The sequence below is a fragment of the Rhinopithecus roxellana genome, chromosome 9 (genome assembly GCF_007565055.1).
Source record: "Rhinopithecus roxellana isolate Shanxi Qingling chromosome 9, ASM756505v1, whole genome shotgun sequence".
Classification (NCBI taxonomy): Eukaryota; Metazoa; Chordata; class Mammalia; order Primates; family Cercopithecidae; genus Rhinopithecus; species Rhinopithecus roxellana.
The window spans coordinates 141,600,162-141,625,142 of record NC_044557.1 but is presented as its reverse complement, the minus strand read 5'-3'; the positions used below and the strand labels follow the sequence as shown (position 1 = coordinate 141,625,142).

At 40.6% G+C, this 24,981-nt stretch overlaps 1 protein-coding gene across 4 annotated transcripts in view; it reads right to left on the bottom strand.

Annotated features, from left to right (window-relative positions):
- Positions 1-8,372: 8,372 nt before the first annotated feature.
- The window catches only part of SLC7A2 (solute carrier family 7 member 2), a 70,850-nt gene continuing 54,241 nt past the window's right edge, over positions 8,373-24,981 (bottom strand). For 2 of the 4 annotated variants that reach the window (XM_030937905.1, XM_030937904.1), the window contains 8 exons: positions 24,416-24,549; positions 22,842-23,064; positions 19,722-19,858; positions 16,184-16,286; positions 14,055-14,260; positions 12,483-12,649; positions 10,944-11,052; positions 8,374-9,731 (listed from right to left, as the gene is read on the bottom strand). In XM_030937905.1, coding sequence (XP_030793765.1) covers positions 9,535-9,731; positions 10,944-11,052; positions 12,483-12,649; positions 14,055-14,260; positions 16,184-16,286; positions 19,722-19,858; positions 22,842-23,064; positions 24,416-24,549 — 1,276 coding nt within the window. In that variant the 3' untranslated portion in view covers positions 8,374-9,534. Of the gene's footprint in view, positions 9,732-10,943; positions 11,053-12,482; positions 12,650-14,054; positions 14,261-16,183; positions 16,287-19,721; positions 19,859-20,105; positions 20,246-22,841; positions 23,065-24,415; positions 24,550-24,981 lie in introns of all 4 variants that reach the window. The other 2 variants (XM_030937902.1, XM_030937903.1) reach the window with 2 other exon arrangements.

The following is a 24,981-nucleotide window of genomic DNA, read 5'->3' as shown; positions in this document are numbered from 1 at the left end:
TTTTTTGTTAGATAAGTCTCACTCTGTCGCTTAGGCTGGAGTACACTGGCACATTCTCAGCTCACTGCAACCTCCACCTCTTGGGTTCAAGTGATTCTCCTGCCTCAGCCTCCTGTGTAGCTGGGACTACAGGTGTGCACCACCATGGCTGGCTAATTTTTATATTTTCAGTAGAGCTGGGGTTTCACTACGTTGGCCAGGCTGGTCTCAAACTCCTGACCTCAAGTGATCCTCCTGCCTTAGCCTCCCCAAGTGCTGGGATTACAGGTGTCAGCCACCGTGCCTGGCCATTTTCATTGTCTATTTTAATTAATGGTAGTTTTCTATGCCTACCCACAAAATCTCCCTACTCCATTGCCTTCCGTGCTTTTTATACGCCCCTTTGAAGTGGTGAATACCATTAGGAATTTGTTAGGTAAGAAAAAATCAGCCAACATTTTGGGCATCCCTTCTCCATCCCCAAGATAAGGACATGTAACTTCTTTAACTAGTCTTTGTTAACTACAGACATACAACCAAGACGATTTTTTTTTTCACAAAAATCTATTGGGGGAACTCGCCCCCAATATTTCAACATAGGTTCTTTTTATTTTCCGTAAGTGTCAGCTGGCTGATAAATAAAGAGAAAGAGTGCAAAGAGGAATTTTACAATTGGGCCGCTGGGGGTGACATCACATATTGGTAGTACCGTGATGCCTACCTGAGCCTCAAACCAGCAAGTTTTTTTATTAAGGGTTTCAAAAGGGGAGGAGGTGTAAGAACAGAGAGTAGGTACAAAGATCACATGCTTCAAAGGGCAGAAAGCAGAACAAAGATCACATGCTTCTGAGGGAACAGGACAAAGGGCAAAAGCAGAACTACTGATAAGGATCCAACAAAGATCACAAGGCAAAGGGCAAAAGCAGAACGACTGATAAGGGTCTATGATCAGCCGTGCACATATTGTCTTGATAAACATCTTAAACAGAAAACAGGGTTCAAGAGCAGAGAACTGGTCTGACCACAAATTTACCAGGGTGGACTTTTTTCCACACCCTAGTAAGCCTGAGGGTATTGCAGGAGACTAGGGCATCTCTCAATCCTTACCTCAACCACATAAGACAGACACTCCCAGAGTGGCCATTTATAGACCTCCCCCCAGGAATGCATTAGTTTCCCTTTTTCCTTGCTAGGAAAAGAATTTAGTGATATCTCTCCTACTTGCACGTCTGTTTATAAGCTGTCTGCAAGATGAAAAGTATGGCTCTTTTTGCTCAACCCTGCAGGCAGTCAGACTTTATGGTTGACTTCCCTTGTTCCCTAAAAATTCTGTTCTTTTTCAAGGTGCACTGATTTCATATTGTTCAAACACATATTTTACAATAAATTTGTGCAGTTAACACAGTTATCACAGTGGTCCTGAGGTGATGTACATCCTCAGCTTATGAAGATAACAGGATTAAGAGATTAAAGTAAAGACAGGCATAAGAAATTATAAAAGTATTATTTGGGAACTGATAAATGTCCATGAAATCTTCACAATTTATGTTCTTCTGCCACAGCTCCAGCTGGTCCCTCCGTTCAGGGCCCCTGACTTCCCACAACGAAAATCAATGCTTCCAGGTTTTAGCAGTAATAAAATTTAGTGGTTTTAAATATGGGACTCCCTGAAAACTTCATTCTGATAGAAATGGCAGACATTTTTGACACTCCCAGAGCCACTCATCAAGAGACATCTTAGGGTAGGGTAAGGTAAGGATCCCAGAAGCTTAGTCTACTTAAAACCAATGAAGCACAAGTAATGACCTTCCTAGATCCAGGATGTAGCATGTTATAAAGATGCATCGCCTGTTCATTAGTTGTGAGAGCCTCTAAGAGGCAAGGGAAAGAGGGACCACTCCAAGCCAAAATGTACAATAGGAAAATTGTGACTTGAGAGCTTTGTCCTCTTTTTTCTTTGCTCTTTCTCTTAATAGTGTCCTCCCTCCTCTTTCAACTGTCTCTGCCTATTTGCCTTCTCTTTATTTGCTCTAAATGCTCTTTTTGAAAAGTATCTATTATCAGTCATTTACACTTGTGTGCCAACTAAAGTCAATGGTTCTGTTTTCAGAACAATGGTATGCCAAGCCTGATTTCTACCAGAGCAGTGAAATTGTTGGTCCTTCCGTAAAACTATCAGACATCAATGAGCAGGTAGGAAAGATTCCGGTGACTTGGAGACTTAGTCACTGGGGATGCCCAGAATCTTGAACTTTGACAATGTTGTAGTACTTGTGGGCTAAGGGACTCAGAACTCAGAAACTGGGTTGGAGATTGGGGCCCACCCTGGGCTATATACACTACTCCTGGGTAGTGCGGTCTCTATCCTGTGGGTTTCTCTTCCTCTCGACTGCTCCAGTCTTAATAGAGCAATAACAACTCTTTACCCAGTTTATGACATCTGATACTGTGATACCTACAACTATTTAAGAGGTGGCTATCAATGTGTTACTAGGAAGGTTTACATAAGTGAGTGTTGAGCCGAGTCTCTTTCTAGTTTCACTCACAGTTTGATCTACGTTCATTCATTTGCTTTTAGAGAGAGTCTCACTCTGTCACCCAGACTAGAGTGCAATGGTGCCATCATGGATCACTGAAGCCTCAACCTCCTGGACTCAAGTGATCCTCCCCCCTTAGCCTCCTGAGTAGCTGGGACTACAGGCACTCAGCTAATCAAAAAAAGACTGGAGTCTCTGCTTTGTTGACCAGGCTGGTCTTGAACTTCTGGCCTCAAGCAATCCTCCCACCTTGGCTTCCCAAAGTGCTGGGGTTACAGGTGTGAACCACTGTGCCCAGCCACTCTGACACACTTTAAAAGACAAGCTGAGATAATGTGATAGTGAGAGTTATTTTTGTATGTCTTTGATAATTTTTTGAGATAGTTTATGGTATGAAATAATTTACTCTTTCCACACAGATGAGGACTTCTCAGCACAATCCCTTGGCAATCCATGGGCTTTGAGCCCTTAGCCCCAAAAGGAAGCCTATCTGTGTCCTTTAAACACTGAGGAGATCATGTTCTTACTTCCAGGAGCTTCTGGCTGGACCTACAGCCCAGAGACAACTATTGGGGGATAATTTCACGTGATCCCATGGTGGCAAAACAGAGGTAGGGCACCACTACCTCACAGCAACCCTAATCAAACAAAAATTAAATTGAGGCTTCTACTTGGCAAGTCGTTTGCTATTTTAGCTTGGTTTTTAATGCTTTCTAAATTGATACTAAAGTTTTTTTAAATTCAACATGTTCCCTCCAATTTACTACAAACAATAGGAACTGCATACACAAATGTTTCAAAATTAAACAAGCTAACTCAAGAGATTTGTAGTTTTAAGCAATTTAGAAACATATTTTAAAAATCCACTGTGAATTCTCCCTCCCTATCAAAGAGTAAAAAGTTGATAATTATTCACCATATTTAAAAGGTATCCTAGTTACATACAACTGATCACCAATGATTAAAGGCTATGATTGGTGGAAAGAACACTGATGAACTTCTTGCAGATCAAAGCAATGTCAAAGTGATTGGCTCATTAAATGGCAGTTGTAGTGGCAGGATCCTAGATGTGTGACTCTGGGGTAGCATGCTTCAAAAGCAACTGATATTTTTTGGAATGTGCCATGAGGATTGGATTGAGGATATGTGAAGACATCTGTTTCATCTCACAGGACTTGGTAGTCAGTCATACAGCAGGCCCTAGGCTGTCAACTTAGTATTCTTCAATTGTTTCAATGTAGATTGCTTATATTTCTGAGCTTTAAAGATTTCCAAATAAATAAGGAGTTTAACTTAGGTCGGTATGAAATGTGTGCTTTTGGTATGGGTGACATCTGCATTCTATATTATTACATATCACTTTATTGTAAAAATACACTCACATCAGAAAGCATGTTTTACAGTGGTAAAGCAGCAGTTTTTATTTATTATAAATTCTAAAAAAGAATCCAACTTTATAAGTAAAAAGAACACTGATGATCACTTAAGACATTTAAATTTAAAATTATTACTAAAAAAACCCTTTACATTCACACAAGTCCAATGCCTTTGTTGGTTTTTACAGACATAGAATTTCTGTAGGGTTTTGGGCCCTATCAACAATTTTTAGTAAGTACTGCAATAACAGAATAAAGCAATAAAACAACTGGACACTCCTAAAGAAAAAGGGCCCATTAATCAGGTGCAGGCCAGAGAAACCCAACCTGTTGGCAACATGAGGCTCTTTCCCACCTGGGTCTTGGTGAGACACGTGGCACAGCAAGGCTGTCAGTGCATGTGCATAAATTGTAGACCAGGTCCCACTAAGCTACTTCCAGAAACAGCCTGCCCTTCCACGAGTCACAGAGGTCCCCTGGTCCTTATTCATCTTGATATACTCATGGGATGTTTGGAATTAAGGAGCCCAAACTACCTTACTTGCATTTGAAGGCTTTCACTTCATATCCTACCCCATCAGTCTAAGAGCCCACCCAACAAGGGTAGCCACAGATAGAGAGATGCTCAAGCTCTATAGGCTGCCTGACCCTGGAACCAGCCTGGGGCCCTGACTATGACCTCCACGGGGCTGTCAGTGGCTAGGCAAAGCTCTTTAAGACCCAGCGATCATGGCAGTGGTATCAGCCATGGTGAATCAAAGTTAAGTATAGTGCTCCCAGCAAACAGGGTTACCAACTGGATTGAGCAGTAACAAAATGCATTTGAAATCAGTAAGACTAAACTGTGTATATATAAACAATAATGAATATTACAAACACCAACAACCACAACAATAACAGATCAGGCTTCTCAAAATCCAGAAACCGGAAGGCTATTTTAAAGTGTTTAAATACAATCATGTAAGGAAAAAAAAATCTCCCCAAAACCATAAAGTCAAGCAACCTTATTTTCACGTCTATATGACTAAAAAATGAAAATGACCTTTGCTGGCATTACTTGCCACACAAATATCCGTAATTTCCCCCTTGATATTTAAGGACATGTGGGATAACTTTATAAAAAAGTAAAGTGTGCAGAGAAGGCACTGTTTTGGCACTAGCAAAAAGGACAGTTAATTTTCACACGAATCACGTGAACTTTAATAACCCATGATACACATGCTAAACTCAATCCTTTAAAGCCCTGTGGAAACTGCATTTTTTGTGGTAAGTAACAGTTGCTTGAAGCATATTAGGAGAAATCATGAGTCACATCACCGGAAAGGGAGAGTCAGAATCTTGGCATGATTTCATCATGTGGTTTGTAATCTCAGAACACGCCCTGATTTAAGAGGAGGGAAAGTAAGGCTCAAGTGCTCCCTCTGTCATCATGGGTACTGGAGGCCGACGGCTTTTCCTTATGCTCCCTGCTAAGCATTTAAATAAATTTAGAAAACAGATAAAAATAGATTCTAATTAAAGTGTTTTATTTAAATTTTTTTTTTTTTTTTTTTGAGGCAGGGTCTCACTGTTGCCCGGGCTGGAGTGAAGTGGCGTAATCTCAGCTCAGCGCAGCCTCACTCTCCTGGGCTCAAGTGATCCTCCCACCTCAGCACCCCCAGTAGCTGGGACGACAGGTGCGCGCCACCACACCCAGCTAATTTTTGTATTTTTTGTAGAGACGGGGTCTCGCTATGCTGCTCAGGCTGGTCTCAAACTCCTGGGCTCAAGCGATCAGCTTGCCTCAACCTCCCAGGGTCCTAGAATTATAGGAGCGAGCCATCATGCCTGGCCTTAAAAAATTTTTAACAACTACCTATAAGCACTCAGGACTTAAACAGTATTTTGACTAATATTTAAAATTTAAAAGTTTTAAAAAATTTTTTATTCATAGAAATTAAAAGAAGACAGTCTCTTATTTTTTAAAGGAGGATAATTCTGAAACTAATATTTTCTATCAACTATGGCTGGTAATGGTAAACTTCTATATATTAATGTTACTTTTTCATATATATCTCTCTCAAATGACACTATGGCTTTAGTTCTCTCAGTGTTTATCTCTGGGGAAAATGTGATTAAGATAACCAGTATTTTAGTAAATATCAAAGGTTCTAATATAAGTTTTCCTCACAGTTTTTAATAGAGTTTGCATAGCTCTATTCTTAAATGTAGGACTGCCATTGCCTTCTGGTGGTAAGTCACAAATTATTCTTTTTTTTTTTAAGAGTATAAAATTGAGGTGCCATTAGAAGAAATTCTCACTGAAAATGCTGAGAATATATTTCTTAGGGTAGAAAAGTAATAGAAGCTGCTTTTACTTAATCACAAAAGAATTTGCATATGTATTTCTTAATTACTGGAGAAGACTTTATATAATTTTGATTGGTTACCAGTCAAAACTCCACAAAACATTTAGGTAATTCTGAGACATTAAAAAAAAAATTTAGTTGAAAACATTATGAATTCAAATGTACAAACAGAAAGGTGCCAAAGAGCTGGTGATACTGACTTACTAATAAACACCTACCAGGACAGATCTGTTGGAAAAGGTGTGGCAGGAACAAGTAAACAGGAATCCCCAAATGCCCCCACCTCCTCTCCATTCCAGATTACAAAGCACCTGCTATAATGCACTAGAGTTGAGCGACTTCGTATTAGAAACATTATAAATACTTCTCAAAGAGTCTACCTACAGGAAATACACATATAAAATCATAGTGTATTTTAATAGTTTAAAAACTAAAAATTAGGTATAAGCATATCTATCAACATCAAACATTAATTTTTCTCCACATCAGTTGGGTTTGGTACCCACATAATGATATAGCCAAAGCCCACCATAAACCCAACTTACTTATACACTGACATTTGAAATACACACACACAGATATCTATACACTCACATACATACGTAACTGTTAACAAACACACACATCTATTGAGTCTTCACAGAAAAAAAGGCACAGTGGTTGACAAAGCATTTTTTCATAGATATTTGTGTCTGCAAAGTGTTTCAATGTGGAAAAATAATTTTTCACTGAATTCTGCTTCAAATTGAGCACAGTGGGCCTAACAGTTTTAGCTGCCTATCACATTCTAAACAAGTTTCTTGATTGCATCATATATAACAATTGTTCACACTTCCTGCGTGAAGGGCCTATTCTAGATTGGGTATAGAATCGAACGGGTTTTCAGTGTACTGTGACAACAGTAAGGATTTATGAGCATGCCTATAGTTCCTACCAAAATATCCGATCCTGTGTTTATCCAACTCCTTCTCTCCAGTAAAACATGCAGCTTGAGAGAAAATTCTGTGCTTCAGATTTTACCGTGTGCACCCTGGAAGTTGTGGAATGTCCATAATGAGTTCTGTGTCATGGATGCTGTAACACTAGCAGCCAGAAACCCAGGCTTTCTACCTGTTTGATGTTTAATCACAATAAACTCTTGGCTATACAAAACCACTGCAACTTGCTTTTTAATAGCATCAATAAAATAGCTGATTTCTCGGAAGACCCATGAGGAAAACAAATGTTTTCCTTGCCTTTGGATTATGTGAGCCAGCTAGCATGCTTCGTAATGTTCGCCACGGTGTCCTGGGAGATGTCACCCAGCCTCATCCAACTAACCGTTTAATGATTTGTACAAAAAATAGTTCATGAGAAGCAACACACACTGCAAATAAAGAGTCCACTATTAGGGAAGCCTAAAAAGTAAAATATAACAATGAGAGAATCTTACACGGAAAAATTTATTTGCTCATTTACAAGGGTAACTGTGTTTATATAGCTTTAATTCAATTTGATTAAATTTTTTTAGAGTTTTAAATAATCGTGTTTTTTTAACCAAAATATTTGATTCCCCAATCACTGATGGGTTATTATATTTAACATGGGAGCTTGTAGTAACGGGCTTAGTGTGGTCATTTGAAAGCAAATGGAATAAAAATTGCTAAACAATTTATGGAGTAGGGGGAGGAAAACATTCCTAAATGTTTCCAAAAGAAACATCAGAGGCAAATTGAATCCAAAGCCTTTAAATTGGGCCAGATGCCATTTAATACTGGAATAGGCATGTTCATATCAGAACAGGGGGATTGTCTCTTCTTCTTTCCCTTTGTGTTTCCGTCTTTGCATGATGCTGCTGTAGGCCCCTCAACTCTAGGAAAAGACAAAAGAAACAGAAACAAAGAAGCGAACTCTGTGCCTGACAAGGATAAGAAAAAAACTAAGGCCGGGCGCGGTGGCTCAAGCCTGTAATCCCAGCACTTTGGGAGGCCGAGACGGGCGGATCACGAGGTCAGGAGATCAAGACCATCCTGGCTAACATGGTGAAACCCCGTCTCTACTAAAAATACAAAAAACTAGCCGGGCGACCTGGCGGGCGCCTGTAGTCCCAGCTACTCGGGAGGCTGAGGCAGGAGAATGGCGTGAACCCGGGAGGCGGAGCTTGCAGTGAGCTGAGATCTGGCCACTGCACTCCAGCCTGGGCGACAGAGCAAGACTCCGTCTCAAAAAAAAAAAAAAAAGAAAAAAACTAAACTGTGATTAAGGAAGTAATGGAAAAAGGATGAATCATTCCACTAGTTGTGTGGTCTGGGAGAGTCTCTGGGCTTATTTTAAGTGACTTTTTAGAAAGGGATGCTTGGGGTTTGCTTATTCAAGCATTGGTCTAACTCTTTGATCTTCAAACACATTCTCATTACAGCCACTCCATGAGCTTTTGGGCCATGGTGACTATCTTCACCTTTTAATTTCAAGGGCCCCAAGTAGGTCACAGTGCCTCTCTTAAGTCCCTGACTGGGGATACGTCATTCACAGCAAGTGAAGACCTCATATTTTAGGACCACTGTTTGCAAAGGAGACAAAGTTCATAGGGAGGCCAACTAGTGACATGGAATGCCACTCCTGGCCTGTGTAGTGCAGCAGAAGCAGACACCGTATTGGCTGAGGTTTGAGCAAACTGTCATACCTCACAGGAAAAAAAAAAAAAAAAAAAAAAAACTGCATTAAACCCACTGCTGGCATTCACAACTTATTGAAAAGGCTCTTTCCTTATCCCCTCATCTTACCCCTAACCAGTGACAGACACCATGATGAGTAACTGCATTTCTGGCATCCCCTAAATGGACATTAATGAAGTCAAACAAGGTGAAGCTACTAGTACTTCCCCAACGGCAGGGGGCACAGACGAAACCTCTTTACATTCAGTGATTTACCTGTGTTTCAGTATGTGCAGTATATGCCACCGATTAATGACGACACCGGAAAAATGTAACACAGTTAATAGTAAAACACCAGCTACCTTTTAACACTCATGTTCCCAAGCATATACACAGATACATACATACACACAAACGTACACATACTCCCACTGTTTGGGGGCTGTTCATCACTGATGAATGAAACCTCCACTCAGGAGGTTTCCTCGGGCATGTAATTCACCATCTGAGGAGATGCTGTCCGGATGAGTAAGTATAAATTCGGGTGAACTATGTATGCGGCAAACCCATGACAAACTAGCATACTGATGACATCCGGTCACGGTTTACTCAGCGTAGGATATGTATGCTAACATGATGACCAGCTCTGCTCCTGCAAGTGTTAGAATTCGCTTGTCTTTTCATGGAATATGAAAGGTAAACTAACATTTCTTGGGTGATGGTCATTTGCTTGAATGGCAGATTTTTCTTCTGTTGCTGCATGAATGTTGTCTGGATAAGCATCTTCTTCATCGTTTTCATCTCTCAGATGACCCTCCAGGCTGTGTCTAATGCCATAAGCAAAGTAAATCAGGAAGCCTGTTGGGGTGGGGAAAAAAAAAAATCAAGGTTTCAGGTATGTCAGAAAATGACTTTTAAGTTATACAGGTGGAGAATTAAATATAGAACTTTAGAGTTTTTCTCTTTTTTAGAACAGGAGTCCCCAAACCCCAGGCCACAGACCACTATTGTTAGGAACCAGGCCACAAAGCAGGAGGTGAGCGAGCAAAGTCTCGTCTGTATTTACAGTCACTCTCCATCGCGAACATTACCACCTGAGCTCCGCCTCCTGTCAGAGCAGGGCAGCATTAGATTCTCACAGAAGGGACTGTGCATGTGAATAATCTAGGTTGCGTGCTCTTTATGAGAACCTATCTAATGCCTGATGATCTGAAGTGGAACAGTTTCATCCCAAACCCACCCCCAACCCCGTCCATGGAAAAACTGTCTTCCACAAAACCTGTCCCTGGTGCCAAAAAGGTTGGAGACCGCTGCTTTAGAAGAATGAAATGCAAATACAACATACCCCACAGAAGATGTCCTTGATCAATATTTTCCTGGTAGAATGTGCCTCTCTATTGTTAAGACCCAAACTTTATAGATTGTATTTTGCTCTCAACAAGTTTTTCAATGTTTATACGGAAAACTTTTAATTTATGTTCTTAAAAGTCAATACTGTAAACAAAATGACATGTGGAATAAAGTCTCAAATTATACCCTAAATACAAGCGATGAATTATCAGAATCAAGGTCAGGTATTTTGGAAAGTATGCCCTGTATTAACCAAGGGGACACGGATATGCCTTACACGTGTCACTGTCACCAGGAGAGTCCAAAGAACTGTCTGCAAAGCAACTGTTTATTAACAGCCACACTGTGTGGGCATTGGGAGGCAATGTTTTAAGAACCCTCCTAAGATCACTGCAGACATGGAGGCATTTTGCTATTTTAGTTCTACTTTAGAAAATTCGTTGTGAGTTTTTGGTTGATGTAAAATGACTTTTTCTGGGTTTCATTTTTTTCACCTATAAGTTGAAAGAAATAGAGCCGACGTGGTTCTACAGGATTAGCGGGAGATACCGATTTACAAAGGCATCTGAAAACATCTGGAAAAGCACTCAGACATCCCTAAGAATCAGGAAAGAAAGAAATGGGGGAAAAAAGCCTTTATTCCCAGGATGCGGAAGAGGGTGCATTTCTCTCATCACAGCACATGAAATAGGAAAGAGAACCCAACATTAAAAGACCTACCAATTGCCATCCAAATGCTGAATCTGATCCAAGTGTCAGCACTCAACTGGACCATCAAGTAAATGTTCACCAGGATGCTGAACGCTGGCAAAAACGGTAAGAATGGAACCTAAGGGGGAAAACAATCCTTTTGAACATACTCATATTTTGAAGCATATTTCAACAGTGCAGCAATTAATTCGGCATATATGCTTCCACACTACATCAGTCACAGTTAAAACCATGCTTCTAGAGACCATAAAAGGAGAATCACATCTTAGAGTATTTACTAAAGCTCAAGGCAACAGGGGATTTGTAAGATTCAGTAACACCTGCACCATCAAAATAATGTAGACACACACAGGGGATACCTCTGAAATGCGGGATACATATGGTTATCCCAGGTACATCCTTCCAGGAAGCCCTCTACAAGCCCAAGCCAGTATACTGTTAGCGCAAATGGGACAGGATAGTTTAACTCGCAGTGTAGGAGCTTATCTTTTTCATGTTTACTTTAGTTTTATTTTATTTTTAGAGACAGTGTCTCACTCTGTCACCCAAGCTAGAGTGCAGTGATACTATGACAGCTCACTGCAGCCTTGAACTCCTGGGTTCAAGTGATCCTCCCACTTCAGCCTCCTGACTAGCTAGGACTACAGGAATGAGCCACTACACGCAGCTAATGTGTGTGTTTGTTTTGTAGAGATGGGGTCTCACTATGTTGCCCAGGCTGCACTTGAACTCCTGGCCTCAAGCAATCCTCCTGCCTTGGCCTTTCAAAGTGCTGCGATTACAGGTGTGAGCCGCCACACCCGGCCCCAGAGGAAGGGCTTTTGGTGGGACCAAAGTCCTTAGGAGAGGGCAGTGCATTTCTAAAAACAAAATATTCACCCTACTTTTCTGATATTACAGCTTCTTTTAACATGAGATTTGTTTACTATTATATATAGTAATATCGTGATAGGAACATACCCAAGTTTTTGAAAAGGCAGTAAGAGGACCAATGTAGAAGGAATTCTGTACAAAACGGAACATATGGAAGGATTGTGACACTCTCATTCACTGGCTAACCACATTAGGAGTTGCTGAGGCAGGCAGATCACCCGAGGTCAGGAGTTTGAGACCAGCTGGGCCAATATGGCAAAACCCCGTCACCACAAACACACAAAAATAAGCAGGGCACGGTGGCTCACATGTAAAATCCCAGCACCTCTGGAGGCGGAGGTGGGTGGAATATTTGAGGTCAGGAGTTTGAGACCATCCTGGCTAACATGGTGAAATCTGGTCACTACTAAACATACAAACATCAGCTGAGTGTGGTGGCATGTGCCTGTAATCCCAGCTACTGCGGAGGCTGAGGCAGGAGAAGTGCTTTAACGCAGGAGGCAGAGGTTGCAGCGAGCTGAGATCGCTCCATTGCACGCCACCCTGGGCAACAGAGAGAGATTCCATCTCCAAAAAAAAAAAAAAGAAAGAAAGAAAAAAGAAAAAACACATCAAACTAATTATCCAGAGAAAATGAACACAGTATTTTGGGTCTCTAATCCTCATTACACATACCATGAATGCCACTTTCTGCTGATTCTGGGGCTGCCTCCAGATGGTGAGAATGATGGCAACACAGAGAACAAGAAACAGCGCGAGGAGAGCGAGGCTCCAGGCCTCCAGCCTGGTGATGGCGTGAACTCCGTAAGTGGTCAAGACACTCAGGCCCAACACGAGAAAAGCTGCAGGGAGGATACGTAGATAACACAGTCAGCACAACGTGCTCCACCCAGATTGTTTGGTGCGATACAGCATATTCTGATAAAACACTGAGTTCTGTACACATTTACTTGGCTAAATACAAAGAGTCTTCGCCTTGCGCTTTCTTCTTTTTCATGGAGAGAGATGTGCAGCTGCATGGATTTAAGAACCACTGCTTATTTACTCATTACTCTCCCCTCCTTAGAAGCCAACTGCCCCTCTTGGTGTTACTGACTTGCATTATCTGCCCGCGTGCCATCTGTGTCCTCATTGGTTACTTTCAGACTAGGATGCTGTCAGGCGTGGATACTTCCCTTTTTTCAAATGGGAAATGGCGTATCTGGTTATTTTAAGCTGCCGCAAACACGGACTGTGATATGGTTTGGCTGTGTCCCCACCCAAATCTCATCTTGAATTATAGCTCCCATAATTTCCACATGTTGTGGGAGGGACCCGGTGCACGATAATTGAATAGTATGTAGTTTCCTCCATGCTGTTCTCATGGCAGTGAATAAGCCTCACGAGATCTGATGGTTTTATAAGGAGAAACCCCTTTTGCTTGGTTATCATTCTCTTGCCTGCTGCCGTGTAAGACGTGCCTTTCACCTTCCACCATGATTGTGAGGCCTCCCCAACCATGTGGAACTGTGAGTCCATTAAGCCTCTTTTTCTTTATAATTTACCCAGTCTCGGGTATGTCTTTATTAGCAGCATGAGAACAGACAAATACAGACTGTTAACGTACACAAACAATATATCATCTGCATCTTTTCTCCCTGTTTCGGAGAATGACATCACCACCCCATCTCTGACCACCAAGTCTACTCTAGGGGCACCTCTTATTTGCTCCGAGAAGCCTGTGCTTCCCTGCTTGCCACCAATCATCCTGTCCTGTAAAGCCCAGTGAGAGTACGGACCGCCTCTCTTGACATCCCGGGTGCCCAGTGGAGTACCTGGCACACAGGCGACATTTTATAAATGTCACTGAAGACATGAATGATTACGTAACTGTGCGTTACATAAAACAAGCATTTCCTATATTATTGGACAATTCCATCAGGTTCCAGTCAGGTTACTGGCACGCGTACGCAGCCTGATGCTTTCACCCAGAGGGCATCCTAACCTCTAATGAATGTGCCGGTTTGTACTTCTGTCACTCTCGTCTTGAAATACTCCTACCTCCTTTGTTCAATTATCAAGATGCAATAAATGTATACAGGTAATATAAAGATGATCTCGACCACTGGTGATGCTTTAGGTGAAAATTTCAAGGTGGTTGCTAATACATTCTAGGGCAATATGAGGCTCTCTGTTCTCTTTCACATCACGCCAGCTCTACCCACACACATCTGGGTCTGTACAATGTGAGCAGAGAAGACGACTTACCCAGGAATCCTACCAGAAAGTTCACGAGAGAAGCTGACTGCTGTGTCGGCAGAAGGGAGGGGCAGAAGAGGGTCCGCACACTGAAGCCCTGTCTCTGCAGCATGGTGACCTGGGACTCACTCTTCGAGGTTACCCTGGGAGACGATCCCAGACCATCTTTCTCAGGAGAAAATTTGGGCTGCTCGTAAGATAAGCCAGGCTGGTACCTATTCCCAAACAGACATCTATGTCTTTATTCTCAAACAGAGATTTGGCCCAAGTGAAACCAGCACCTAAAACCTTAAGTAAGACATCATACAGAGTGATAGTGTGTAGAGTAAATCAATACTTATGACTCCAGTCCCAGAGCATGCTGAGCCAGGCCACAAACCTTTTCGATAAAACATCTGCAGCAAAATACCCAAATTTCCTCCAGGAGTTACTAATCAGAGTCATATATTAGACGGCAAAGGAAAGTGAAACTATAAAGGAAGGCAATCACAATAAAAGGATGATTATTCTGACATTATTTATGCCCAAAGGAAATGCGGTTCATGAAAACAGCACAGAAACTCTAGGTACATTTCAGCTATAAAATAATGCAGTCACCAGTCTGGTATTCAAAGGCCTCATCACAATCTGTCATTCTGGCCTCATCCTTCCCTACCTTCTAGCTAAACCCAGACAAGCTCATCTGACCATCCTGCCACCTCTACACCCATTGCATGCCATTGTCCTTTATTATTTTATCCTCCTCCTGTATAGCTTATATCAAGACATCAGCCTTGACATGGTTTGGCTGTGTCCCCACCCAAATCTCACCTTGAATTGTAGTTCCCACAATCCCCAGGTGCCATGGGAGGGACCCAGTGGGAGGTAATTTAATCATGGCACTGGTTACCCTCATGCCGTTCTTGTGATAGCAAGTGAGTTCTCATGAGAGCTGATGGTTTTTCTTGTTTTGTTTTGTTATTTTTTTTTGAGACGGAGTTTTGCTCTTGTTGCCCAGGCTGGAGTGCGGTGGTGTGATCTCAGCTCACTGCAACCTCTGCCTCCTAGGTTCAAGTGATTCTCCTGCCTCAGCCTCCTGAGTAGCTAGGACAACAGGTGCCCACCACCACACCCTAAGGGGCTTTCCCCCTTTTTGCTCAGCACTTCGCCTTCCTGCCATCGTGTGAAGAAGGACATGTTTGCTTCCCCTTCCACCATGATTGTTAGTTTCCTGAGGCCTCTCCAGCCCTGCGGAACCATGAGTCAATTAAACTTCTTTCCTTTATAAATTACCCAGTCTTGGGTATGTCTTTATTAGCAGCTTGAGAATGGACTAATACAAGCCTGCTTCTCCTCCTAGTGTCTGCCCCAGGCTTTTCAGTGTGGCCTCTTCTCCTTCTGGGCAGCCTTTACTTATATTTGAAAGTAACATTTTCCCTCCATATGAAGAAATATGCTCACTGAGAAAAAATGCACAGAAGTATACAGGAGAAATTCAAAACCAGCCATAATACCACCAGCCAGTGTTAATCACTGTTAGCACTTTGGTACAATTTCACCCAGGCATATAATGTCTATACAGGCATATATGATTTCTCCATGTAAATTTATTATTTGAATAAGTTCAGACACTACATATACTGTAGTTTTATATCCTCAAATGGATATATTTCTCCATAAAATTAAATACCATTTTATTTGCTGTAGAAGAGTTCAATGAATAAATGCAGCCTCATTTATTTAACCATTCCTCTAGTGATACTCAGGTTAGTTTCATTTTTTCACTATTGTAAATTACCTTTTCCAAAAACATCCTTTACATACATCTGTGTGTGCCTCTGATTAAATCTTTAGCACAAAAATTTTAACAACTGAACTAATGGAACAAAAAGCACAGCATTTTTAAGTGTCTTTAGACATTATGAGAAACTGCCTTTCACGTAGATTAGGCCAACCTATCACTCGTGGTCAACTTGGATTTGATTCTTTGCTGCAGACCAGATATGCTGCTTCTACTTTTCGTTAGTATTTTGATAGATGTGACCTCTCACCTTGGTGAGACTGCTGGCTCCCTGGAAGCCAGGAGAGCGAGGGCTCATTTTCTCACTCCCAGAGTCCCCCACGCATGGTACACCCTGTAGAACCACTGGGTGACTCACCTGAGGATGAGAACACAGGCTGCCACCAAAGAGTAGGCCATGAGCGTGCCAATGGACATCATGTCCACAAGCGCCTTCAGGTCAAACAGAAAGGCCATGAAAGCTAGGGGAAGAAGAACAGAACGGCGAAGTAAATGGCCCAGGAGGAAATTCCAGACAGTTACTAATGTTCAAGCCAGGCACAGCTGACTGCCACTGCGTTTTAGTCCCAATGATAAGTCAACCAGAGTGTAGAAAATACATCTCTCACAGTTAATAAGATGTTCTTTAGGTCATATAAACTGCTGATAGGACTTCAAAACCCCTCAGCTCTCTAGTAACTACATGGCACATTCTACTTAGATTACATAAAAAAAATATTTGGCCTGAAAAAGAGTGAAAACATTACATGACAGAACACAGTCTTTGATGTTTCAGAAGAAAAATACTGCTAGGAAGCACTGGCTAGCTCCTTTTTGAAAAAAAAATAAAAAACATTCAAACAGAAGGAGCTTTCATTATAGATATTATATAACCACTTTAGTTTCCATATACATTGAGTTACATCATATACAACTCAATTTTTTTTTTTTTTTTTTGAGACAGGGTCTCACTTTGTCACCCAGGCTGGAGTGCAGTGGTACGATGTCGGCTTACTGCAATCTCCACCTCCCTGGTCCAAGTGATTCTCATATCTCAGCCTCCTGACTAGCTGGGACTACAGGCGTGCGCCACCACACCTGGATAATTTTCGTATTTTTCGTAGAGGTAGGGTTTCACCATGTTGGTCAGGCTGGTCCCGAACTGGCCTCAAGTGATCTACTGGCCTCAGTCTCCCAAGAAGCTGGGATTACAGGTGTGACAGTGACCCACCTGACTGAAATTTATTTTAGTAATTCTGATAAAATAAAATAAAATAATAATTTTCAATTAAATTATGTTTCTGAAACAGGCTAAACTACTACGATTAAAGCCATGCATTCCAGGTAGACTTACTAGATCTGAGCGATCAATATCTGGTCCCGCATACCAAATCCCAAATATTAAGAGGCAAAACATACTGTACACAGTTAAATAGTTTAACTTCCACTAAGCAACTGTTTTCTCCACTGAAACATCAAGATACTGATGATATTAACTTGAATTTAGCACATAGTTTTCCCTGTTAGAGTAAGTAGATAACAACACACTCTGTTTATATGATGTTTCAGATCCCTCTCCAACATTTAAATGTCTGTGATCTCATTTTACCTTCGGGTCAATGATCCTATGGGATGCGACATCATTTAGGTTTAGGCATATAAAATGGCTGGATGTGACAATTTTTGACCCCAAACTCAGCAACTGTGAGTGGTTTTTCTAACAGGATTATCCCCATCTTAGAGACAGGCTAACTTAGCAAGGCCACGACTACCCGTCAGGGCAGAGTTTCCCTCATTCAACAGCCCCATGTTCCTTCTACAAGATCACATTGTTTCTTTTAACACACTGCATGCCTCACTTTGAAAATTCTTTGCTGGGCACAGAAGTTCACACCTGTAATCCCTGCACTTTGGGAGGCTGGGCCAGGCAGATCACTTGAGGTCAGGAGGTTGAGACCAGCCTGGCCAACATGGTGAAACCCCATCTCTACTAAAAAAAAAAATCAGCTGGGTGTGGTGGCACGTGACTGTAATCAGAGCTACTCAGGAGGCTGAGGGAGGAGAACTGCTTGAACCCGGGAGGCGGAGGTTGCAATGAGCCAAGATTGTGACACTAAACTCCAGCCTGGGTGACAGAGTGAGACTATGTCTCAAAAAAAAAAAACAAAAAAAAAAAAGGAGAAAAATTCTTCATTGCTCATATACTTATACATCAGATTATTACAATTTAGGTATATTTAAAAATCACAGAGAGCCAAATAAGGTAGCCAAGAGAGAAGAAAATGATAAATTGTCCACACAAGTTATCTAATCCAAGTTAAAAATAAGCAAAGTAAGGTATGGGAGTACAAAATAACAAAAATATTTTAAAGCATTTTAAAAAGTGGTCTATTATAATTATCTTCTTGTAATTATTAACTTTAATATCTTAACATGCCACCAAATTCAATTCTTCCTGAATAAAGAAGGATAAACTTTTAAAAATTCTGGATCATTACTGGGCAAGTATTTTACTGGAAAGAGAAAATTTTTTATGAGTTAAATAAAATGTATGACTGTCTAAAAATATTTACAAACTATGTTTAACATGTGTTGTTTAAAAATAAAATAGGCTTCACATCGTCTAGGGCAAACCTTCATTTAGGGGGGGCAGAATCCTAGGCCTGAGAAAATAAGTGGCTTGACCATCTAACATATGTTTAAGAAAGGGCCAGATTCGCCGGGAGCGGTGGCTCCTACGCCTGTAATCCCAGCACTTTCAGAGGCCGAGGCGGGTGGATCACGAGGTCAGGAGATCGAGACCATCCTGGTGAACATGGTGAAACCCCATCTCTACTAAAAATACAAAAAAATTAGCCAGGCGTGATGGCAGGTGCCTGTAGTCCCAGCTTCTCGGGAGGCTGAGGCAGGAGAATGGCGTGAACCCGGGAGGTGGAGTTTGCAGTGAGTACATTCTGATCCTGAAAAAAAAATCCATTTTACACAGAACGAAGCAGTAGCTTTCTCTAACCTAATTTCCCAACAATTCAGAGCCTCAATGAAATTGTCTCTTTGGTTTGAATTTCTAGTGCCAAAATTGTTCGTTACTTTACGTATAAAGTTTGCTAAAGTCTTTCTTTTGCTTCCTGTAACAGTACCTTTAAGGTCATTGTCTGGATCTAGAATCTCACTGAAATTTTCTGCATGAGATAAGAATCTGGCCAAAGGTATTTTACATGGATATTAAGATGTACCAAAAGACTAGTAATCTGGATTTTCTGAACATAATTTAAGTACCAAAACTGTTGAAAGGGAAAATAGATTCCTGATGGAGTTGGAGACGATATATACATTTGTAACTGTTAGATGGCTACGATGGCCCTGGGAGCAAGGATGCCCACCATACTGAGGATAGTGATCACAATGCCCAAGCATAAATTATCTTGGACATTTCTTATTAATAAAAGGTAAAGCTTAGCATTTAAAAAATCCTATGGTCCTTTAGCAATATTCAACGTATATCCTAGACCAATCAATCATTATTTTAAAATTAATATTTCAAAAATTAAGCAAGAATTCCTTAATCGAAACTTTATGTATCAATGATATAATTTTGTGTGCTAGTTCATCAGAAAAGCAATTCATGATATTTAGTGGAGAGCCATTATAACCCTTTGTATATTTGTTAGAGCCCCAAATATTAAAATAACAAAATAGTAAAAAAAAAAATCCCAAAGGGTCAATTAAGAATGAACTTCAGTATACCACCGCCACCACAATTTTCAATGTTAATCCCAATGGCCGTACACTAATTTACCAGTGATTTTGTTTTTTTTTTTAACTTACATGCACAGCATGCAGACTCTCTTTCTAAGTCCATGCATGCAAATTAAATGTTCCAGTCCAATGCTCAAGAAGCCTAAGTCTGTAAAGCTTACCAGAAATGACCCCTGCAGTCAACGTGGCAGCAACTGGTGACTGCCTCTTACTCACTCTGGCAAGAAATCTAAACAGTAAGCCATCCCGGGCCATGGCAAACAGAATTCGGGGTAAAGGGAACATAGAGCCCAGAAGACTAGAACAGAAAAATTCAAAATTCACACATGAGTTATTTTAAGGATTATTCTAGACAGATATGCACAGGTAAAGACTGGACACACAAAAATGCAGAACCAAAAAATTCAAACTAGGAAACATTCACAAAAAACGTGACTGAACTTCTTGTAAATCAAAACAGAAAACCACCTAGCTTTGCATTTTTAACGCAGAGTCCTTGATGAAAAAGATCCCCCGTTTCTTAAGAAAAGTCAACTCTCTCTCACCTGCCACTGCACCCGATGATAAAGTAGCAATTATTGGTGTCTTCGTTTTGGAATTGATTTGAGCTAGACATTTGAAAAGCAACCCATCCTCCGCCATAGCATAGATTACACGAGGCATTGGGAAAATGGATCCAAGAAGACTGAATAAAAAGCAAACACATGCAGTATGGCAAACATTCATGCAACATTACATCCCCGAACGGAAATAAAATAATTGCATAATATTCAGCATGACAGTTGTAATTATGAAGTCATATTATTTATATTAATAATTACGTCACATTGTTTTTAAATGCACTATGATAGGGCATTTAAAAAATTTGCTAATATTTACCATTGTGCTATTCATTATTCTGTTACAGATAAGTAGTACCCAGCAAAATTACCAGACTAAAAACAACATTGCAAGTAATTTGTATGTACCCACAATTATTACCAAATTAAAACTAAGCAATTAAGACTTAACCAAACCAATATTATTAAGACATTTTTAGCAGCAACAACTTAGAAAATAAAATTATTAATTTGATATGTAATTAAAGAAAAGACTAAGTAATTTTATTTCATAAGCAATAGTTGCAACCTTTATTCAATAATGATGTATTTTTTGCATTTATTGTACCAGTATTTTTTCTCATACACGCTGATATTGGATCAAGTTAGTAATAATCCCCAGCATCATAAGATAATCAAGGTAGAAAAAGGCAAAGAAGATCAATTTACGTAAATGTAGTATGCAGAGGGGACCACAATGAAAAGTTAGCAACTGAAGTTTAGTAAGACAGTTTTTGCTTGAGATGTTCGGAATTACTTTTGTTTACTAGCTGCACCATTTCACACATTACTTAGTTGTGAAAAATAACCATGTAAGAGAAAACAAAAAAAGTATTTTATTTAAAAATCCTTCTTATTTATTTATTTTATTTGCAACAGGGTCTCACTCTGTCACCCAGGCTGGAATGCAGTAGTACGGTCATAGCTAGCTCACTGTGCCCTCAAACTCCTGGGCTCAAGTGATCCTCCCACCTCAGTCTCTCAAGTAACTGCGACTGGGACTAAAGGCACATGCCACCATGCTCAGCCAATTTATTGAAGTTTTTGAGGAGACCGAGCCTTGCTATGTTGCCCAGGTTGGTCCTGAACTCTTTGCCTTAAGTGATCCTCCCGCCTCGATGTCCCAAACTACTGGGACTACAAGAGTGAACCACTATGCCTGGCCTTTCTTTATCTTTAATAAGGCTCTGTTGAGCTTGGTCATAGATGAATCTTTGCCCATCCCTTCTCAGGCCATGGGGGCATGGTATCTTCAGAGTTCAGACTTTGGAAATTACTTGAAGCTATTCAAAATAAACCTCAAGGCCAGGTGTGGTGGCTCATGCCTGTAACCCCAACACTTTGGGAGGCTGAGGTGGGAGGATCACTTGAGCCCAGGAGTTCAAGACCAGCCTGGGGAACTTAACGAGACCTCGTCTCTATAAAAAATAAAAAATTAACCAGGTATGGTGTTACGTGCCTGTATCCTAGCTACTCAGGAGGCTGAGCTGGGGAGATCACTTGAACCCAGGAGTTTGAACCTCAGTGAACTATGATCATGCTCCGCACTTCAGCCTGCTTAACAGAGCGAGACCCTGTCTCAAATAAATAAATAAACCTCAACACTAGCAGATGGCTGAGAAACCAAGGGTGTCTAATTGCTACTTTATATTGTCTTAATGGTAAGTAATTAAAGAAAAGACTATTTGTAGGAAGTTCAAATTTCAATTTAAAATTTTACATGAAATTTCCTCTATTCTTGAAGGTACTTTCTTATTACATAGAAAATAAAAGGGAGTTTGAAGGGGAAAAATAAAGCTAGGTTGGTGAATTACACTAAAAGACTTCTTTTTCTAGTTTCAGACTTTTAGAACCTTATTTTCAGTTAAAACATTACTAATCTGGTAAAAAAGATTAATTTTCTCTTTGCAAGACTCTTCTACCGTATGGCATGATAAAAAATGAGAATGAAATATCTTACTCATAATCATATGTTAATTGAAATGAGGGTAGCTCAGGAAACCTGGGAAATGAGTTCTAAAATATTCAAACAAGCAGCTACTGAGAATCTGAAAACTTGAGATTCAATGACCCTTTTCTCTTCACATATTTATATGAATTGCCACCATTTATTTAAGAATGATAATTTCTATTTCTAGACCAACTGCACTCTGATTGGTGCTAAGAAGAAAAAGTCTCCATGTTTCACAATAAAAAGCACATTATATTTTTAAAAGACAGAGCATAAGTGTTCACTCACATAGGCTCAGTATTACTCGAACAGAGTGTAGCATATGCAAAGTCTGTACATACATTCTCAGATGTCTGAAGAACTACAAGTATCACCAAAGCCAATGGAGAAACATTTTAGGACAAGAATCCTGAAGTTTCATAATGCCTATATACATGACTATGTGCCACAGATATATTTGTGTGTGTGTGTGTGTGTATCAATGCCACATATATTTCTACTGAAGCCTGGACCATCACTATCTTCAAAAACTGACTCTGAACTAACAGCAGGGGAGTTTATCCTTTAAGATTTTTATATGGAAATTCTGAGCAAGCTAATCATTAAATACAAAGTTGCACAATATTTTGTTTCTATTAGGATACTTTTTAAATAGACAAAAGCAAATTTTTAGACACTGACTACTTTGTAGAATCCCAAACAGCCCCTGCCCCAAAGGCCACGCAATGTACCTTGTTGACAAGGCGCAGAGAGAACCAGCTGCAACAACATATTTGGCAGGACCCCATCCCACATATTCAAATGCTACAGGAAGGGGGCTTTTTTCATCGAGGAGGTAGTAAGGCATCATAAGTGTTAAAGCTGCAGAGACCCCAAAATAGGCCATAAAGCAAACAAGCAAAGACGTCACAATTCCAATGGGAATAGCTTTCTGGGGATTCCGAACTTCTTCACCTAAGGAAATATAAACAAAAGATGTGGATGCTTCATAAAACATCAACAGGTAAAGAAATTAAATTGTGCAAAATTCTTCCTTTTCTCCAGGGTAATTCTTATCTGCTTTTGTCCCTTTTCTTTTCTTATCTTGGTCTATATTATTTTATTTTATTTTACTTTATTTTATTTTTTTGAGACAGAGTCTTGCTCTGTTGCCCAAGCTGGAGTGCAGTGGTGTGATCTTGGCTCACTGCAACCTCCACTTCCCAGGTTCAAGCAAATCTCTTGCTTCAGCCTCCTGAGTAGCTGGGACCACAGGTGTGTGCCACCACACCTGGCTAATTTTTGTATTTTAGGAGAGATGGTTTGCACCATGTTGGCCAATCTAGTCTCTAATTCCCCGCCTCAAGTAGTTCCTGGCCTCAAGTGATCCACCCTCCTCAACGTCACAAAGTATTGGGATTACAGGCGTGAGCCACCGCGCCCGGCCGATCCATCTGTTTTACATGAAATTTCCTCTATTCTTCAAGGTACTTTCTTATTACATAAAAAACCAATTCCCAGAGGGAGAAGAGGAGAAGTCATGCCAGTCAGTTTCCTATCTCCAGGAAAGAAAAAAACCAAACAACCAATCAAAACCATAACATATCAGCACTGTTAAGTGTTGAGACAGAATAGCAGTCTTAATCCATTTGGAAAATGATTCATCTACAGAGATTAAATGACTGCTGTGCCATTCCGTAGGCCCTTAAGTATGAAAGCTTCAGATGAAGTTATTTCATCTATTTGTATGAAGTTCTAATTTCAGTTTAAAAAACAGCATACTTTGTACACTAATGAGATTGAATACTCAAAACGTGGTCAAATGTATGGCCATACCAAGACACAAAAATAGAGGAGGCATTCAGAGAGTGACTTTGGCATGATGATGATGTTGTATAAGATAACACAGAAAGAACAGGCACAATATTTTTTCTCCCACTAACAGACCATTTAAGAACATGATCATCACGTATGGCCCATGTGACAGCACTTCTGGACAGAAGGTTAGGGACGGTAATAATGACTAACATTTATAAAGTAATCAACAGCTTGCAAAGTATTTTTCATATGCATTATTTTAGGGAATCTTCCTACTATCTGAGGAATAGGAATTGCTCTCCCAAACTTACCAACTGGAAACCAAGGGCAGAGAGTTGCATTCTTTCTTTTTATCATCGGCAGCACGTGTCACAGCTGGGTCTGGAACTAGTGCCCTTCTTATCCCAAATCCGTCTCTCTTTCCTGGACCCTCTGCTGCCACACACGGGTACTCGTGCATGACAAGGAACACCCATTCTTCTACACTGAGCCAAGACACTGCTCTTACCAGTTGTTGCAATGCAGTCAAATCCCACAAAGGCATAAAAGCAAGTTGCAGCACCAGCCAACGTTCCTGTAAAGCCATAAGGCATAAAGCCACCAGCCCCATAGATACTTGTTGCGTTTTCAGAAGGTGGTTCTCTAAGAAAGAGAACAAACACAGTGGAAAATCACTTTGACAGAAAACTCTCCTTCTGGTAACTTGTCTCAGACTATATCCTTGGAAGGTGGTTGTGTTTATCAGCTCTTTGAAGCTGATATACATAAAACTAAAACCTTACTCTTCACCCTGTGCTGCAGAATGTGGTGGTGCCCCTAACAATGGTACCTAACAATGACCCTCCTGTGTCACTGACACCCAATTACAGGCTGACTGACAGCATATGTAGAAGTCCCAGACCAGCTTCAGCTGAACCTACAGCCAGGGAGGATTTTGAGAGCAGAGACTCCACATATGAGCCATGCTCTGGGACAAAGACCAGAAACCTCCTCTTCTCATAGATGCTCATTCTTAGGAGAATCCATTCTTCAACTCATAAAGCATCGAGTAAGGCAGAGTACACATCTCTAACA